General features: G+C 48.7%; 1 protein-coding gene across 7 annotated transcripts in view; it reads right to left on the bottom strand.

Moving 5' to 3' along the window:
• Window positions 1-5,735: 5,735 nt before the first annotated feature.
• The window catches only part of PCNT (pericentrin), a 104,100-nt gene continuing 90,136 nt past the window's right edge, over window positions 5,736-19,699 (bottom strand). For 6 of the 7 annotated variants that reach the window (XM_052641823.1, XM_052641862.1, XM_052641870.1 and 3 more), the window contains 8 exons: window positions 19,287-19,389; window positions 18,526-18,705; window positions 12,254-12,352; window positions 11,176-11,408; window positions 9,440-9,516; window positions 8,334-8,463; window positions 6,536-6,663; window positions 5,736-6,094 (listed from right to left, as the gene is read on the bottom strand). In XM_052641823.1, the coding sequence (XP_052497783.1) occupies window positions 6,051-6,094; window positions 6,536-6,663; window positions 8,334-8,463; window positions 9,440-9,516; window positions 11,176-11,408; window positions 12,254-12,352; window positions 18,526-18,705; window positions 19,287-19,389 (994 nt within the window). In that variant the 3' untranslated portion in view covers window positions 5,736-6,050. The remainder of the gene's footprint in view (window positions 6,095-6,535; window positions 6,664-8,333; window positions 8,464-9,439; window positions 9,517-11,175; window positions 11,409-12,253; window positions 12,353-18,525; window positions 18,706-19,286; window positions 19,390-19,699) is intronic. The other variant, XM_052641831.1, reaches the window with a different exon arrangement.

Raw genomic sequence — 19,699 nt, 5'->3', positions numbered from 1 at the left:
ACAGATAATGTACAGTTCAGAATCTGTTTATGTTGCTTTCACAGCTGGAGTTTTTTTAGACTTTAACTTGAAGTGTAAGACTATCAATACTCGCAATACTTCCGTATGTGGCCAGCACACAATTCATTCTCCCTGTGAGAGTGTAAGAGTTGAAATATTTTTTGATACCAGTGAAATGGAACTGGGCATCAGCTTCTGGACCTGCCATGATTTCAATCTTTCAAAGGGTTCAAACTCTACGGCCTATGTCCTTCAGCATATGCTGCTGCCCCTCGATCCTACCCTTGAGATTTATTCTTATCAGTTGCTTCATTTGCTATTATTTCCCCCCATTCTGAAGGCTGTCTTTTCAACTTGCTTATAGTTTTCTTCATTGTGCAAAAGCTTTTAAGTTTAATTAGGTCCCATTTGTTTACTTTTGCTTTCATTTCCATTACTCTGAGAAGTGAGTCATGGAGGATCCTGCTGTGATTTATGTCAGAGAGTTTTGCCTATGTTTTCCTCTAGGAGTTTTATGGTTTCTGGTTTTATGTTTAGATCTTTAATTCATTTTGAGTTTAGTTTTGTGTATGGTGTTAGAAAGTGTTCTAGTTTCATTCTTTTAAAAGTGGTTGACCAGTTTTCCCTGTACCACTTGTTAAAGAGATTTGTCTTTTCTCCATTGTATATTCTTGCCTCCTTTGTCAAAGACAAGAGGTCCATAGGTGTGTGGATTTATCTCTGGGCTATTTTGTTCCATTGATCTGTATTTCCGTCTTTGTGCCAGTACCATATTGTCTTGATGACTGTAGCTTTGTAGTATAGTCTGAAGTTGGGCAGGTTGATTCCTCCAGTTCTGTTCTCAAGATTGCCTTGGCTATTTGAGGTTTTTTGTATTTCCATACAAATTGTGAAATTATTTGTTCTAATTCTGTGAAAAATACCACTGGGAGCTTGATAGGGATTGCATTGAATCTATAGATTACTTTGGGTAGTATACTCATTTTCACTATATTGATTCTTCCGATGCATGAACATGGTATATTTCTCCATCTATTTGTGTCATCTTTGATTTCTTTCATCAGTGTTTTATAGTTTGCTATATATAGGTCTTTTGTTTCTTTAGGTAGATTTATTCCTAAGTATTTTATTCTTTTCATTGCAATGGTGAATGGAATTGTTTCCTTCTCTGTTTTCTTGTTGCTAGTATATAGAAATGCAAGGGATTTCTGTGTGTTAATTTTATATCTTGAAACTTTACTATATTCATTGATTAGCTCTAGTAATTTTCTGGTAGTGTCTTTAGGGTTTTCTACATAGAGGATCACATCATCTTCAAACAGTGAGGATTTTACTTCTTCTTTTCCAATCTGGATTCCTTTTATTCCTTTTTCTTCTCTGATTGCTGTGGCTAAAACTTCCAAAACTATCTTGAATAGTAGTGGTGAGAGTGGGCACCCTTGTCTTGTTCCTGACTTTAGGGGAAATGCTTTCAGTTTTTCACTATTGAGGATAATGTTTGCTGTGGGTTTATCACATACGGCTTTTATTATGTTGGGGTATGTTCCTTCTATGCCTGCTTTCTGGAGGGTTTTTTATCATAAATGGATGTTGAATTTTGTCAAAGGCTTTCTCTGCATCTATTGAGATAATCATATGGTTTTTATCTTTCAATTTGTTAATGTGGTATATCACATTGGTTGATTTGAAAATATTGAAGAATCCTTGCATCCCTGGGATAAAGCCCACTTGGTCATGGTGTATGATCTTTTTAATATGTTGTTTGATTCTGTTTGCTAGAATTTTGTTGAGGATTTTAGTATCTATGTTCATCAGTGATATTGGCCTGTAGTTTTCTTTTTTTCTGTGGCATCTTTGTCTGGTTTTGGTATTAGGTGCATCCACCAGAATGTTAAGAGCTTATATGGATGCCTGAACTGGGTTCAGTCATGCACACCTTCATATGGTCTCACCACCACCTTGCTCTCTCCCAGCTGTGCCCTTGGGGCAGCTTCTAGTGTGGAGAAGGCAAGCAGAATGCACAACTCTTGACAGCCCAGGGCCAACTCACAGGTCAACCAGCAGTCATGTCTTCTTGGTGACCTCCTACATGTTAGACCAGTGGAGTCTATGTGTGATGTGAGTTCATCCTGCACTTTCATTGCTTTAAAGTATGCTTGCTTCTAAGGGGCAGCGTCATGTAGAACTACAGCAACGAGTAAAACATCTCCAGGTCCACAGATAGTGGTGTCAGCAGATGTACTGCAGACAGGGGAGCCGAAGCCACACTTGAATTGTGTCTGTTCCTGGTGGAACCAATCACTGCCTCCTCCGTGATGGCGGGAACCAGCTCACCACATGAAGGGCTCAGCATTGGCCTCTGCTGTTGGCAGTTCAAGCATTGAGAAGAATGCCGGGAAGAAGCCAGGAGGTCTTGGTGAGAGGTCTGGTTGCTGCCACTTGAAGAAAGAAGCTGAGTGACACCCACAGGCAAGTCATCTTGTCCACCTTCTGCACTTCCACAGTGGGTCTTGTGGGAGGCAGGTCTCCTTACTGCCTTGTAGACATCCTTGGTACCACTTGGCAATCTTTTCTCTATCAAGTGTTAACCAGCTGGATAATCTACTACTCAGGGAAAACTTATAAATCAGGAACTCAGGTCAGTGCTCTTTCTATACACAATGGACCAAGATGCACCATCCAAAGCTGGCTGATAGAAAATCTTCCACAGCCCCAAGCTGGATGTGTGTGACAACTGTCTACTTTTGGTTGAGGCTAGCACTCTTGCAGATCCATCTGCAGAACAAACCTGTGCTTCCTCCTGTTCTGCCAGCTGGTCACAGGGAATGTACCCTGAAACCACAGATGCAGCCTGAAGAGACATGAGGTAGGAGGAAGATTCAGCACCACGAGTCTGACCACCTGCTGAGTCATTCATGTATGCCTCCAGGGTCTGTTCAGGCCAGCTCTGTGTGCACTGGTGATGGACAAGCCTCCTATGATGAAATCCTACCCACAGTGGGATGGCAGCGGGAGGTAGAAGCTCTGGGGGGCAGATGAGGCTGTGAGGTGGAGCCCTCAGGACAGGGTTAGTGCCTTTACAAGGGTCATGAGAGCACTCACTCCCCACTGTGCTTTCCATCATGTGACGACACGAGGAATAGTCAGCTGTCTCCAACTCAGAAGGGGCCCTCACCAGAACCCACCCTGTCAGCACCCTGATCTTGAACTTTCAGCCTCCAGAACTCTGAGACAAAGTTCCATTGGTTATACACCACCCAGTTTGTGATATTTTGTCATAGCAACCTGAGCTGAGACCATACTGTTTCTGGTTTTCAGTGGAAGGCTGCTGTTTACATCTAGTTTTATTGCTTTACTTCTCTAGCTCTTTGGGGATACAATTTTGATGGGGTCCAGAGGTGATGGCATGTCCCAGGTGCAATCATGAAAGCTTTTACCGTGAGGTTCCCTTGTCATTTTTCCTCAGTGGGCAGGGACAACTTCTCTGCCTTACCTTAGGGTCTTTGCTTAGATATCATCATAATAATTGGTCCTAGTGAGTAGGAAGTAGTACCCTAGATGCCTTAGATGGTGAGAGCTAAATTCTTGGAAAAATCTGTGGTCTGTGGACTATCACGGTTTCCGTTCCAGAATGAAAGACAAGTAGTCAAAGACACCCTGCAGAGCCCACAACTAAGAGAGGCCCAGGCTTGGTGCATGTGGACCTTTCTGTGACCACATCTTGGCTGCTGCTCCAGCCTACTGACTGAGAAAGCCAGAGGCTGTTGGGTTTGAGTGAGACCTGGACAAAGACCTGCAGGTCCGATGCTCAGGCAAGCTTATAGCTGGCCAGGCAGAAGTGTGGGCTGCCTGGGGACTCTACGCTGACCCCAGGTAGTGTCAGGACTGTACTGCAGGACATTTGGGTGGTGATGGAGAGGTGGCGGCGAACAAGATGATGCAAGCAGGTTGAGAAGGTGAGAGTTACGGCATGAACAGCTCTCTAGGGTTCCCATGGAATGTCTGCTGCGAGTCCCTGTGCCCGGTCCTCTCCTGTTCTGCAGATGAACCTGCTGTTTCTGCTGGGAATCCTCTAGGGACTTCCCAAATTCCTTGCTCACCATCACTGCTTCTGACAGAAAACTCTTCTCACAGCAAAAGTACATGCTAGGCTCATGACCCCGGGATTCCTTGATGTCACCCAGGTGCAGCTCAGCTTACTGGGAAGGCCTCCCTTCTGCCGACCCACTTATGGCCATTTCTCCCGCAGCCGAATAGATCAGCCTGGGGCCACAGAAGGTGGGACGTGCCCCTCTTACAGCTGTCAGACAACCCTGGGGGAGTAACTGCTTTCTATCCGTGACTCTGCTCCATCCATGGGCTCTGCTGTGCTGGTGACAGTGGTCCCTCTGAACCAGCAGGGGTGGGGGTTCCTGCATTGGCTGGTGTAAGCGACCCAGTCACTGAGGGGAAGCCTGGGGGCTGGCACAGCATGAGCACAGTGAAACCTGTACCTGTAACTTGGTATCTCCAGGGACACCTCCTGTACTCAGTACTTTCAGGTTTGACTGTGTAAGAAAGGAAGTCCTCTAGAAACAAGACTGTTGAGGGCTCAGATCTTTTAGGAAGGACAGTGCTTGTCACCCAACCAGCTAAGTGAGGCCCAGAAAACCCAGCCCATGTGATGGAAGGAAGATGTGTGGATACAGGGCACTGCCCTTTCTACCTTACTGCTACTCTGGATGTCCCTCCTCCTTCCCACGTGACATCTGCCTTGCAGGAGACTGTGCCCTGGGGTCACAGTGGACACTCCTTGGCCCCTGCACCATGAAGGGGAACCTCCCCTTGGTTTTAGGATCTGCTGATGAACTTAATGTGAACTGATTATTTTAGGGCAGAACTGGAGGTTTTCTAACTGTATCTATCGCTCCCTCGATATTAATAAGCTGGTGCTTTACTATGAAGAATTTCCCTCATCAGCAGGTGTGACCTGTGTTCTTTTTAATTATCAACCCCCATGGTAACAAGTTGGTGTGATGGTGGTTATGAGCCCACTCCCTCCCTCATTAGCTTAACACTGATGTACATGGATATTTATTTATTCAGTATTTGATCATAAATTTCAACTGTCATTCTTCTGGACGTTGAGAGTGAAAGGCCATTTCTTGGATTCCTGCGCCTGGAGCCGGTCAAGATTTCGGCTTCAGCAACATCACACAGAAGAATGAGGACTGACTGGAAAAGGTAGGATGGCTGTAGAACAGTGACCTACGGCATACTGGCCAAGCAGCAGCAAACGCACCCAAGCTGCAGACAGAGAAAAACCCATCCCAAAGACAGATAAGCAGTGACTTAGAAGAAGTTGTTGTATATTGAAACCAAGCCCAGCAGAATAAACATCACGTTCAAAGGTCCTAGAAACACACTGAGATACTTGTACATATGCCTTTACAGTGGCTGTTTGGGTAAAGGACACTTGGCTGGACATCACTACCAGGTACAGGTGAGCACGAGTAAAACATAAAGAAGATCCTAATCATGAGAAATAAATACGTCTGACAAAAATAAAATAAGAGCCCAAGCAAGGTGAGTCAACAGGCACATGGCTATTTGTCTTACCAGGGCTTTCAGAGTTTGACTGACAGGAGTTTATAAAAAAAATTCTAACTTTTATTTTTTTGCCAGTGATAAAAGTGAACTGGATAAACGAAACAACAAAACACACGACTATTCACAAGTACATCAGGGCCTTTTTTTTTTTTTTTATTGTTTTTGTTTTAAACCAAGTTTCCAGCTGTACACTTTAAGAAAATAAACAGGAAGTCATCCTCTGCTTATCCTCTGTGGAGGTAGGCATGCAGGCATGACCAAAATAGAACCAAGGGGCTACCTCATCAAGATGAGAAGCTAAAATGTGCTGAATTACAAAGAAAATACCCCATTTGGCTTCGCAGCAAAATATAAGGGTGAGAACACTTAACGGATGACACGGGGCTGGCACTCAGCATGCCACAGCACAAGCTCCCCTCAGAAAATCAAATGTCTTCCTCAAAATTGTCACAGGACTTTATTCACTGTTTAATCTTCTGGCAGCAGGCCTTCTTTGAAGTGGACTCTGAACACAAAGAGAAATGAGGAAGCAATCTGTTAGAAGGCTTCACGTCTTTTAAGAGGAATCTCACAATTTCCAAACACTTCCATTGCATTAATCTTATTTTTGGTGAAAACAGAAACAGCAATCAAGAGGCGCAGTAGTTTAAACTATGAGGGATGAAAAACTGAACAGACGACACCCTGTGAACACGGTGTGACGGCTATGAGAGACGAAGGCCCGGAGGCCCATCTGGTGCTTGAGCCCGCAACCCCCACGTGGTGTGCCCTTCACCCCGCCCCAGCCCCCAGGTGCCTGCACTCCCAACCCTCCTCCTGGTACTTCAGCGACAGCTGGTCAGCAGGACAGTCACTGACAAGGCTGACCAGGCTGCATCCCAACCGCCTCCACGACTGACCGCTCCCGAGTCTCTCGGGTCACAGGGGAAGACAGGACTTGGGTTACCTGGTGGCATGCCTCCCAGTCTTTGCTGGATCATTTCTAAGTGGTGAATATACTCCGTCAAGGAATGTTCTGGATCTTGAGAAGCAGTCAGGGATCTTTCTGATCTGGGATTTGAGGGTGGACTGGATCTTCAAACACACAAACAACCAAGGAACAAAAAAGAAGTCAACTCAGCAGACAGAATGCAGGGGTGTGACAGGCAGTGGCACTGGGACTGCACACTAGTGGGAAACGGGGTAAACGATGTTATCTTCCCATGTTTTCTTCACCACAAAGGGAAAGTATGGCTTTAAAAACAGTGCTACGCTGTCCTTTAGAAACTAACTTTTTTACAAGGTCTCCAAGTATAAGATGACTAAAAGCTATTGTGTATTATTATGTATTATTTAATTCAATAAATCTTCACACACAAGTTTCTACCTAGCATCCCACCCGGTTCAGCCCAGCATCCCTCATGTGGCTGCCTTTCCTCCTGACCTCCAGTGACCCTGTCACGGCCCACTGCTGCTCCCAGGGCAGCGAGCATCTTACTCACCCGAGCACCATCCACACACAAGAGGCCTTGGCCACCACTTATTCTTTCAGAGGAGCACCAGCCTGGGCCCAGGGGGCCCGCAGCCGTACCGAGAGTCCCTGCCCTCCTCGAACAGAACCAGGCTTCTGGGTCCTCACAGGCCCACGTGTCTGTACGCTCTGCCTCACTCTGGGGCCATGACTTTCAAAACACATTTCTCGGAGGGACTACATGCACTGGTAGGATATGCTCAGCGGAGACACACATGAGCAGAAACGCAGCCTCTAGCACAACAGGCTGCCCATACTTGTGGGCCTGGCTCCTCCGGTCAGGGCAGTTAGGCCCAAGATTGTCACACTCTTAACACACAATTCAAATGGAGGCGTCATCACCAACCACAGTCCATGAAGCGAGATAGCAAACATGTTTCATCCTGCTAGCTGGGGGCAGAGGTGGACGTGTTTGCTCTGAGAGCTCCTTTCCGAGTCCCAGGAAAGCACTTGCAGAGAAAGCAGATGGCACGCCTGCCCGAGCCCCCAGTGCAGGTCCAACACCACAGACACAAACTGAGCTTTTCTACCCACTTCATGGGTAGGTTCAAAATACTGGAGAAGTCATAGTCAAAAGAATGAAATAAATGACTTGTAAAATCATACTTGAGCATTTGGATACGATTACTACTACTTATGTGTCCATCTGAAGTGGAAATGGAAATCACATCTCTCTCACATGCAGCGCTTGGCTGAGAAATCTCATGGTCAGGAAACTGGGGTGCAAATCATGAAGATGATCAAGGCCGCAGCATGTGACCCCACGGCTGCAGCACTTCACGGTCTCACAGAATCACAGCTCCCACCACCCCAGCCACCAGGGAAACCTTTCCTCACTTGAATGTGTAAACAGGATTATACTCTACCATTTAACTACACGGCCTAATTGAAAACCCTTATTCCCCCAAATAATTTACAGATGTTTAACATTATCACTCTAACATCTCACTTGCCAAGTAAGTCATAAGTATAAAGACATATTACATATGCGAAAACCCCCAAATCCCAAAGAAAAGAGATTAAGCTAACACCAAACCCTTCCATGTGTGTGAATGAGTGTGTGCATGTGTGTGGGGGTTCACGTGCCTGGGGGCCCTTCCGCTGGAGGTGGACCTGGGCACCCACACAAATCTGCCCCGGAACACTTCTGTGCAAGGCCCCATTCTCTGCAGACTTGCCCCTGCCGACAGCTAGGACCCCGTAGTGGAAAAGCAGCTGAGGCTCCTCCGCTCACCTTTCCCTCCTGCGTGGGGATGCTTTTGACACAGGGTCCCTGGGCTGGCTGGAAGACACATCCCGGGTGGGTGGGGATTCACGGGTGACAGGTGGAGACTGCTGCCGCCGTGGTACCAGGAATCCTTCCCCTAGAAATATTTAACAAAAGGGATTTAACAAAATCCCTTTTAACAAAAATTTAACAAAAATTTTGTTAATATTTAACAAAAGGGATTAAGGAAAGAGAAAAAATGCATTTTAGTAAAGGCTCATCCACCAAAATTTAAAATTTACAAGCTTTTAAGAGCCTGCATGACAATTTCAAGACATTTAAAAAGTATTCATTATAAGAACTGTATTAAAAAAATCTCAAGAAGGAAACTGAGTTTTGAGCACCTGTGTTTTGCTCCTGCAAAGGCAGACCCTGACCATCTGCATCTGGGTGGGCAGTATCCTGGAGGAGGGCTCAGCACCCCGATGGAGAGAGGAGGGCGCTGAGTGGCCTGAGGTGGATCTCCCACACCCAGCTCTGAGGAGTGAGACGCAGAAACCCTGGAGGCCATCAGGTTCATCAGAGGTAGGGGGTGTGGGGAAACCTCCTGAAGAACCTTGAAGCCTTCTGACTTCAAGATGTGAGGATTCACACGTGGAAGTCTAAGCTGACGGGCACCACTAGGGAAGCCCAGTGGCCGTGTAGGGCACTGACCACTGCAGATGGCCCAGGTGGCTTGGCTACACCCGGGCCTGGCTGGTCAGATATGGTAGCGGACAACCGCAGACTGGACGGGACTGAAACAAAGGACGCAGCCACGCTCCCTGAGTGAAGCAGAACTTCACTCCATTTAAGGAATAGAAAGACTTTTTATTGAAAATAAACTATCAGTCAATACATTCAGCATTTCTGTATCCTTCAGTCATTGCTATGCTCCTCTGAACCGCTTTCTTCATAGATACTAACTATACAAACCTGTGTTTGTTGCCCAAATAAAAACCATTTTCCTTCAAAATCCCTGCACCTCCTGACAAGTGTACTGGCTGAGTCGCTGGTTTCTCACTATGCTTTGTGTCTTCCCACCTGGCACTGAGAAGGAACCCCGCTACTGAAACATGTGGGGTCAGAGGTACCTGGGCGCAGCGCTTGGCCTGGGACTAGGGCTCCTCTGCCATCTACTTGTTGCCACTTCTTAACCAAAAAGCGTAACCTACAAAAAAGGAAGAAAAACACTGAAAACCAGAGCAAAGTCAGGGTGTAAATAACCAAGAACATTTAGCCCTGACCAGACCCTGTAGTCGGAGAAGGCAATGGCACCCCACTCCAGTACTCTTGCCTGGAAAATCCCATGGACGGAGGAGCCTGGTAGGCTACAGTCCATGGGGTCTCGAAGAGTCAGACATGACTGAGCGACTTCACTTTCATGCACTGGAGAAGGAAATGGCAACCTATTCCAGTACTCTTGCCTGGAGAATCCCAGGGATGGGAGCCTGGTGGGCTGCCGTCTATGGGGTCGCACAGAGTCGGACACGACTGACGTGACTTAGCAGCAGCAGACCCTGTAGTGTGAGCACAGCCCCCACCCTGGCAGTACCTCCACAGGCCCCACCCCCCAGCCCCACCCAGGCAGTCGCCAGCACCTTCCCAGGCCCTGCCCCACGCCCAGCCCTTCCAATCACAGCCCCGCCCCGCCCTGTGCTCCCAGCCCCGCTCTCAGTTCCCAGCCCGGCCAGCTTGAGGTCTGTCTGGCTCAATGGCCTCTTGCTCTCTATGCATCGCTCCATTCATGGGGACCAGAGGTCAAGCGGTGTGGGGGCCCCGAGACCCCTCTCCTCGATGACCCCTGGCAGCGCCCCGACAGCACTGCTGCTGCTGGGTCCCAAGGCTGCAAGGCACCGCTGTGTATTGACCAAAAGACGGACCATCTGGCCACCCCCACCCACATGTGACCTTCTTTCTGGCCCAGGGTGGGCTCTCCAAAAATACAGGACAGATGGGTTTCAGAGTGACAGTCAGGTGGGTGGACGGTCTGCCTTCAGAAGAACGCAGAGGGAAGTGCCCACCCCCACGGGGGGCTCCCAGTAGGTGTGCAGCTGAACCGGCTGGGGCGCTGCATCTCGAGGGCCTTGGGACCCCCTGACCTTTGCATACAGTCCAGGAAAGAGCCAGGGTGCCCCGCTCACCCCATGGCACCTGTTCTTGCAGACAGGTGAGTGTGGCCTGGAAGAGGCACCTCCGTGGGCAACACAGAGCAGACACAGATGTACAGTTCTTAGTAGAACAGACGTTTTTAGAGATACAGCAGATATTAAAATTATAAAATGAAATAGATTTTCATCACTGTTCATTGTGAAACAGTCAAAATTTCTTGTCGTCACACCAGGGACTCCACCTCACTCTAAAAGTGCCTCCTGCACACACACTGGAGGCTGGGCAGGGCCAGGTAGGTGGACACTCAGAGGCAGGGGCACCCCCTGCCCACAGCGCAGGCTCAGAGCTTGTCTACAGGGAGGGCTGGAACATGCCACCTGGGGGCAGGGGGAGGGCATGTCTTCCTGTGCACATGGCGACCTTCATGTAACACAGATTTGACTAAAATATAAGAAACTGAAATGCAAAGAAGCAAAATACAGTTTTAACCATGATCAGACTGTCATCACAAGAGCCCCGTTAAGAGGAAGGCTTAGTTTTATAATAAAAAGGCAGCCTTACACCCTTCTGTCTCAGAAGGTGTAGCTCTGCACAGCGTGGTTTCCAGAAGATAAAGGTCGTTTACATTTTAAGGCCTCAAATGTCATTCATCTTAAAAGAGGAAACAACTGTAGAGTTTAAAAGACCAAAGGACCTCACACCAGCAGACAGGCAGTACCTTAGGACGGCGATCACCACCCTGACGGCCGTGCGGAACCTGGTGAAGGGGCGGGACTCCGCTGCCTTCTTGTCTGCTTTGGAAGGGAACACCCCCAAGTGGGCGATCATGGACAGGGTTTCCTGTTCAGAGTCCTGGAAGCCACCGATGAGCAGCAGAAGGTACTTCTTCTGATAAATCAGGGCTTTTCTAAAGCTCTCTGCTCTCAAATAACGCAGGTACAACTTTTCCATCTAAAAGAAAAAAAACAGTGAAACTTGGTCACAGGACAAAGACCTCCTCAGAAGTCTCCACAGCAGAGCTGTTGCACCAGGTGCTTTAGAAGAACCAGACTTTCTCCTCAGAAATTATCACAGGGGTTGGCTCCCATGACATCTGTGACCAGAACCAACCTTGCTGTTCAGAGTTCCATCTGGTTTATCAGACAAAACGCAGAGCAGATGTTGCTTTGCCAGCACTGGAGGAGCCCAAGGGCCCCAGGAATCAACCACCAAGCGTGGGCCAGACTAGGGGCAGGTGGAGCTCCGCTCCCAGGCCCACAGGCATCCAGGGAGGGGAGGCTGTGGGAATTCTGAGGTCACAGGCAGAAGTCGGCATCCTATCCTGACACTTGGGCCTCATGGTCAGAAACGCTGCGTGAACTGCAGGCCAAGGGTTTTCTCAGGCTGCAGACACGATGCCCTGAGATTCAAGGCATCAGGGGTTTCACCCCAACCCAGGATCTTAAGAGGCACCACGGGTGGAGCCTGGAGGCTCTGTAAAGCGGTAAGAACACTCTGCATGACACTGGCGTGGGGAATACATGTTGTCTTACACATGTGGTCTTATACTCATCAAACCCACAGCAAATATAGCCCCAAGAGTGGCCCCCACGTGATGACAACGTGGGTCTATCAACTGCAACACATGCACCATCTCGGGGAAGTGGATAAGTGTTTGGGGGCTGGGGGTGGGAAATCTCTGTAATTTCCCTTCAATGCTGTCGTGAACTTAAAACGTGCCTAAAAACATGAACAAGTCAGGAGCGGCCAGGAGATGGCGTCCCCACACTTAACACTGCCCGCGGGCTCGCGCTCACCTTGGCACTGCAGGCACCGGCGTCCAGTGCTGGGTCTGGGTGTCGTGCTGAGCCTGGTGAGACCATCTTGTCCTGCTTCCAGGCAGACCTGTCTGACCTCTGCAAGGACCACAGATGGGGTGTCTACACAGTCATTCTCCCGGCAGAGCATCTCGAGAAAAGTGTCTGACAGCACAGTGGGGACTGCTCCCAGCCCCGAGCCATCCCCCACACATGCCCTCTGGACACGGCGGGGCTGGGGCAGGTGCCGGCCACCTGGGTCCCACTTCAGCCTCTTGTCAGTGGTGCCCAGACTGTCACGTGATTATTAACAGACCATTAACACTCAGAGGTGGTTATGACCCACCATGTACTGAAGCATGGTTGCACTAAGGCACATCTGTATTTAAAAACCCTCAACATTTGAGACTTCGAAGCTGTAAGCCTACTAGACACACTCATCCTCCCTGGACAGGCCAACTCCCGGCAGCTGCAGACAGCTGGCTCTGTCCCAGCCCTGGGGGACCACACACCCTGGACACCTCGGGGGCCGTGCCGTCAAGAGGGGACATCGTGAAGATGGGATCCCACACTGGCGGCACGGCCTGACACCTTGCTGTGCCGAGCACCCCGCAGCTCCAGAGGGGACACATAAACAGAAGGAGGACCGTGCAGGGAGGGTCAAGGCGGCCACCCACAACAACCAGGAGCTGCCTGTTGCCCAGGGGCATATGATCAGTGGCCTTCAAGGCAGCCTGGCCATGGCCCACCATGCAGGGCAGTACCAGGAGGAGGCGGGTACTGAGCTGTGCCACCTCCCGGCTGGGCAGAAGGCAGAGACCATGCTCAAGGTTCTAACACAACCTGGCCTCCCTGGAAAGAGACACTTCAGGGACAGAGGCCACCTTGACAGGAAGGAGACGCCCATGTCAGTTTGCCCCCAGCCACCTCTGACTCACTCATTCCTTTCATTCCCTGATTGGCTAACTTCCACAGGAGAGACAAAAGCATCCCAGGAGACCATGCCTTTAGTCCACCCAGGGTGCTCTGAATAAGAAGCCTCAAAACACACTCCAAGCAGCAGCCAGAGGGGCAGAGAGCCAGGCACTCTGCCCACGGCAGCCCTCGCCTTATAACCCCTCCTGCCAAGAAGCAGAGCCGTGGGTCTGCTTGTGGGTGGGCCCCACGTCACCAGCACAGAGGGCTCTGCCTTCCACAGAGCTTCACACCAACAGAGTGGAACCGGACAGAACTGAAAGATAGACTCCACGCCGCCAGGACTTGCCCAGCCTCGACAGGACACTCTGCCCGGCAGCACCAGAAATAAGCACGCACATCATTAAAACCTTCCTAAAGAGAAGACACTAGGCACAGGCGGTGCACTTACCCAACATTTAAAGAAAACCCACCAGCTCTGCATACTCTCTTCCAGAAGCAAGAGGAGGGAGAACGTCCCAGCTCGTTAATAAGGCTCAAACCAGAGACAACAAAAAACCTGTCCAGATTAATATCCCTCCTGAAATCAGACACAGAAACGCACAACAACATGTAAGCAAACAGACGCAGCAGCACACGGAGAGAAAAATACATCGTGACCCGGTCGGGTTTTCCTGGAACAAGGAGAGAGTCCACACTCAACAGTCAATGGACTTCACCATATTCAGAGACTAAACAAGACCAAACTATCCCACCAACAGGAGAAGAAAAAGCACGACAGAGTCGGACATCCACTCATGGCAAAAGTCCCAGCAAACCAGGAACTGGAGGGAGCCTCTTCAAACTGACCCAGGGCATCGTCCTCCACGGGAAAGCAGGCTCCACCTGGGATGGGATGGGGCTGGGTGTCCTCTCCAGCCCAGCAGGGGGCAAGGACAGGAAATCACAGCCATGCCAAGAAGAAAGAAGGAAACAGCCCCCATGTGCATGTGACAAGATCGCCCAGGTAGCAGATCCGACAGAGAGGCTCCTGGGCCCAAAAAGTAAGGCTTGGAAGACTGTAGGACACGAGGCGGGTCTGTGAACATCAGTCACGCTTCTGCACACCAGCCACAAAAACCCGGAAAACAGAAAGCCTGAAAAGTGCCATGTACAACAGCCCGCTGAAAATGAGCTCTTTATGTAAAAACCTGCCCTAGTGTGTACAGGATCTGCAGGCTGACGGCTACAACACATTTAGGAAAAGAATTTTAAAAGACCTGAATGCATGGACATGAAAGTACACAGATGGGAAGATTCAAGACAGTTCAAGTACAGTTACAGATGTCAATTCTGCCCAAATGTTTAATAAAAAATTTGCTTCGTAACTCACAAAATATAAAATTTACCCTTTTAAAGGGAGAAACTGAACTGGCGCTAGCGGTAAAGAACCCGGCTGCCAATGCAAGAGATCTAAGAGACACAGGTCCGATCCCCAGGTCGGGAAGGTGCTCTGGACGAGGCATGGCCACCCACTCCAGTATTCTTGCCTGGAGAATCCCATGGACAGAGGAGCCTGTCGGGATACAGTCCACGGGGTCACAAAGAGTCAGACATGACTGAAGCGACTTAGCATGCAAAGTGTGAAACTGAACTGGCTCTGGTGTATTCCTCAGGTTGTGCAACCATCTCTGCTTCCCAGTTTCATCACCCAGAGCCGTGTGCCCTCAGCACTCACTCCCCACTGCCTCCCTCCAGCAACTAAGCCACGATCCTGCCCCTGAGACTGTCTGTTCTGGGTATTTCATACCAATGGAGCCTACACATTATTGTCATCTCTGGGAACTGGCTTCTTTCACCTTTCATAATGTTTCAAAGCTTACCCACACTGTAGCACTCACCAGTCCTTTATTTCTATTTATTGCCAAATAATACTCCATTTATAGATATGTGTTGTGTGCTGTCCTTAGTCGCTCAGTTGTGTCCAACTCTTTGCGACCCCATGGACTGCAGCCCGCTAGGCTCCTCTGTCCATGGGGATTCTCCAGGCAAGAATACTGAAATGGGTTGCCATGCCCTCTTCCAGGGGATCTTCCCAACCCAGGGATCAAACCCAGGTCTCCTGCACTGCAGGCAGATTCTTTACCATCCGAGCCACCACGGAAGCCCAAGAATACTGGAGTGGGTAGCCAATCCCTTCTTTAGGGAATCTTCCCAACCCAGGAATCGAACCAGGGTCTCCTGCATTACAGGTGGATTTTTTAATCAGTGAGCTACCAGGGAAGCCCCCATTTACTGATATACCACATTTTACTCACACATTTATCAATTAATGAGCTTTTGGATTATTCCCACATTTGGAAGGATGAATAATGGCAATAAGAAAGCTTGTGCACAAGTTTCCATGTGGACATATTTGTATTTTCATTTCTCCCGAGGGAAGCCCTAGAGGCAAGAAGACAGCAGCCTCATCTATTTTGAGGAACTGCTCGGCTGTTTTCCAAAGTGGATGTACCATTTACCTTTCTAATTCTTCCCACATTGATGTACAGAATGCAATACCAGTCAAAACAACCAGCAAGATTCTAAAATTTATATGGAAGAACAGAGGAACTAGCCGAACCAAGTCATTTGAAAAAGAGGAAACAAATGGAGCATTCCACCACCTGGCCATGATATCAGTCAGTTCAGTCCCGTCGCTCAGTTGTGTCCAACTCTTTGTGACCCCATGGCACGCACCAGGCTTCCCTGTCCATCACCAACTCACGGAGCTTGCTCAAACTTATGTCCATCAAGTCGGTGATGCCATCCAACCCTCTCATCCTCTGTTATCCCCTTCTCCTCCTGCCTTCAATCTTCCCCAGCATCAGGGTCTTTTCCAATGAGTCAGTTCTTCACATCAGGTGGCCATTTAGGATTGACTGGTTGGATCTCCTTGCAATCCGAGGGACTCTCAAGAGTCTTCTCCAACACCACAGTTCAAAAGCATCAATTCTTTAGCACTCCGCTTTCTTTATGGTCCAACTCTCACGTCCATACATACTACAGGAAAAACCATAGCTTTGACTAGACGGACCTTTGTTGGCAAAATAATGTCTCTGCTTTTCAATATACTGTCTAGGTTGGTCATAGTTTTTCTTCCAAAGAACAAGCATCTTTTAATTTCATGGCTGCAGTCACTATCTGCAGTGACTTTGGAGTCCCCCATGCAAGGAGATCCAACCAGTCCATTCTAAAGGAGATCAGTCCTGGGTGTTCATTGGAAAGACTGATGCTGAAGCTGAAACTCCAATACTTTGGCCACCTGATGTGAAGAGTTGACTCACTGGAAAAGACCCTGATGCTGGGAGGGATTGGGGGCAGGAGGAGAAGGGGACGACAGAGGATGAGATGGCTGGATGGCATCACTGACTCAATGGACATGAGTTTGAGTGAACTCTGGGAGTGGGCGACGAACAGGGAGGCCTGGCGTGCTGCAATTCATGGGATCGCAAAGAGTCGGACACGACTGAGCGATTGAACTGAAAATAAAGTCTCTCACTGTTTCCGTTGTTTCTCCATCTTTTTGCCATGAAGTGATGGGACCAAATGCCACGACCTTAGTTTTCTGAATGTTGAGTTTTAAGCCAGCTTTTTCACTCTCCTCTTTCATTTTCATCAAGAGGCTCTTTAGTTCCTCTTCACTTTCTGCCATAAGGGTGGTATCATCTGCATATCTGAAGTTATTGATATTTCTCCCTGCAATCTTGACTCCAGCTTGTGCTTCATCCAGCCCCGTATTTTGCATGATGTACTCTGCATGCAAATAAGCAGGGTGACAACATAAAGCCTTGACGTACTCCTTTCCCAATTTGGAACAAGTCTATTGTCCAATGTCCAGTTCTAACTGTTGCTTCCTGACCAGCACAGATTTCTTAGGAGGCAGGTAAGGTGGACTGGTATTCCTAGCTCTTTAAGAATTTTCCACAGTTTGTTGTGATCCACACAGTCAAAGGCTTTGGTGTAGTCAATAAAATACAAGCAGATTTTTTTTTGGAATTCTCTTGCTTTTTCTATGATCCAATGATGTTGGCAGTTTGATCTTTGGTTCCTCTGCCTTTTCTACATAATATAAATCTACGTTAATCAGGCAGCTCATGAAGAACAAACATATAGACCAGTGGGACAGAACTAAGAATCCAGACATAAAGACACAAATATTGTTGGATGACTTTGGACACAGGTACAAGGACAACTCAGGCAGAGAGGAGAATCTTGTCGACAGAGTGTGTGGGAGTCTCAGATATCAACAGGTGTAACACAGGCTTCTACCTACCCTCAAACCGAAACAAAACGAAATGCAAACAGATCATGGACCTAAACATAAAAAAGAACAAGTCTATGACTCTTGGCAGGACCCACACGAGAACAAACTGATAAGAGGACTGCATCAAAATTAAAGGCTTTTGTTCTGCAAAGGACACAACACAGGAGAACAAACTCAGATGGGGAGAAAATATGTGCAAATTATATTTCTAACAAAGGAGCTATATCCAGACCATATAAAGAACTCTCAAAACTCAACAATAAGAAAACAAATGATCCAACTGAAGAAGAGGCAAAAGACTTTAACGGACACTTCTCCAAAGAAGATCCTCAGACACCAGGTCACATCTATCAGCACTCTGCTGAGATGACAGGTAAAACACTAAACGCAAAGATGCAGAGAAGCTGGAACCCTCACTGAAATGCAGCCGTTCTGGAAAGCTCTGGACAGTGAACACACAGTGACCATTGGACACAGCAATGCCCCAGCTGGGTATTTACACAGAGAAAGGAACCTGTGCCCACACTCATAAGCTGAGGCACGTTTGTGCCAGGGAGAGCCGCTCAATAATGGATGGGACTGAGCTGTGGACGCTCCACCTGATGGACCTTCAGTGCTTTCCAGAAGAAGCGAACGGCCCCTCAAAGGCCCCAGCCTCGTGATCCCACTTAGAGACGTCCATCACACTACTAAGGCAGAGTGAACCGAAGGTAAATTTTAAAATAATTTGGAAACATTTCCATTGTTTTTTTAAAAAAAAAAAAAAAAAAAAAGTAATAAAACCAAATTGCCCACAGGAAACCTAAATATAAAAAAGAAAAAAAACAAGGCATTCCTGAGAAAGCATCTATCAAATGACACAACCAGAAAAATTATCTATTATTTTCACTAAAGTCAAATAAAACTCTAATAAAATTCATCCGATTATTCAATTCTTGGTCGAAATTTCTTTCCATGAGCAGGTACCAGACGCCACCTCCTGAGGAGGGTCACGTGGGTGTTCACACATCACTGTCTGTGCACAGAGCCAGCGTGCTGGGCTGCCGAGGCCTCCGGGGCCCCTGGAGCGTACCTTGCGAGTGCAGCCCTCCTGCAAGGTCCTCGGGGCCCGGTGTGTCCTTTCCAGCCGTGATAAGGCCTTGCACAGCTCCGCCTTCTCCCGCGTCACTGTGCTGAGCGCTCTGCTCAGCGACTCGTTGTCCTTCAGCAGGACGTCCACCAGCTGGATCTGCAGCTCCGCTGCTGTTTTCTTCTTGAGGAGAAAACAAGATCAGCATCTGAAAGTGTTTAGTTAAAAGGCATGCATGCTACTCGTGACTTGCACTGCTGGCTATTTCCAGGGATTTTAACTTTAAACATATTTGCATTTGGTGGCAAGCCTAAGGGGCTGGGCAGAGTGCATCAAGTCACATTCTTTTGGGCATCAGCCCAGGAAGCGTGTTAGGAAACACAACCGGCTCCGACAGCGCCTCTGTCAGGGGTGGCGCGTGAAGGGCAGTGGGAAGAGCGTGCTCATCCCCAAGGGCCCCCCAGGACAGGCTCATTCTTTCCAGGCCAGTGGGCATGGCAGGTCAGCCCTCCGGCTGTCCTCCCTGTCCCAGAACTCTGTCAGGAATTCAGAGCAGCAGTCAGGACTCCTGAAGGGCCCCCTACAGAGCCGATGGGCAACTCGATTTCAGCCCAGGGTCGCAGCACAAGTGCAGGGCCATCAGCCACAGAGCAGGACAGACCAGGGCCACCGTGGGCACCATGGACAGTGCCCTCAGCCAACCATAAAACAGGCTGATGGGGGTAGGCAGGACTGGTCACAGTGAACAAGAAAGCTGGTCTCACCCGGCAGGAGCTGGACGTGCCCAATTCAGACTTCAGTGTCTCCAGTGTGTGCAGCAAAGACGCCACTGCCTTCTCGTTTGACGACGTCCAATCACTGATCGTCCTGGAGAAGAACACAGACACTCAGCCGCTGCACACAGCTCCCAGTGGCAGACACCCAAAGCTAGGCAGGTACTCCGCACAGCACCCAGGGTGCTCTGCAGTGACTGTGGCAGCCAGGATACTGTGCGGCGTGGGTGGTCTGTGAAGCCAGAAACCTCCGGCCACTGACCACTGACCTCTGAGGCTCCCTCAGTGTGTCCTTCTCCCTCTGCTGCTCTCTGCTGGGACTCTGGGCTACTCAGAGATGGTCAGCTATTCTAAGCGAGACTTCTCTGCTCCAATAACTAAACTCAATTACAGGAGAGGGGCTG

This window comes from Budorcas taxicolor, chromosome 1, assembly GCF_023091745.1.
Source record: "Budorcas taxicolor isolate Tak-1 chromosome 1, Takin1.1, whole genome shotgun sequence".
Classification (NCBI taxonomy): domain Eukaryota; kingdom Metazoa; phylum Chordata; class Mammalia; order Artiodactyla; family Bovidae; genus Budorcas; species Budorcas taxicolor.
This window is presented reverse-complemented; position numbering and strand designations above follow the sequence as displayed.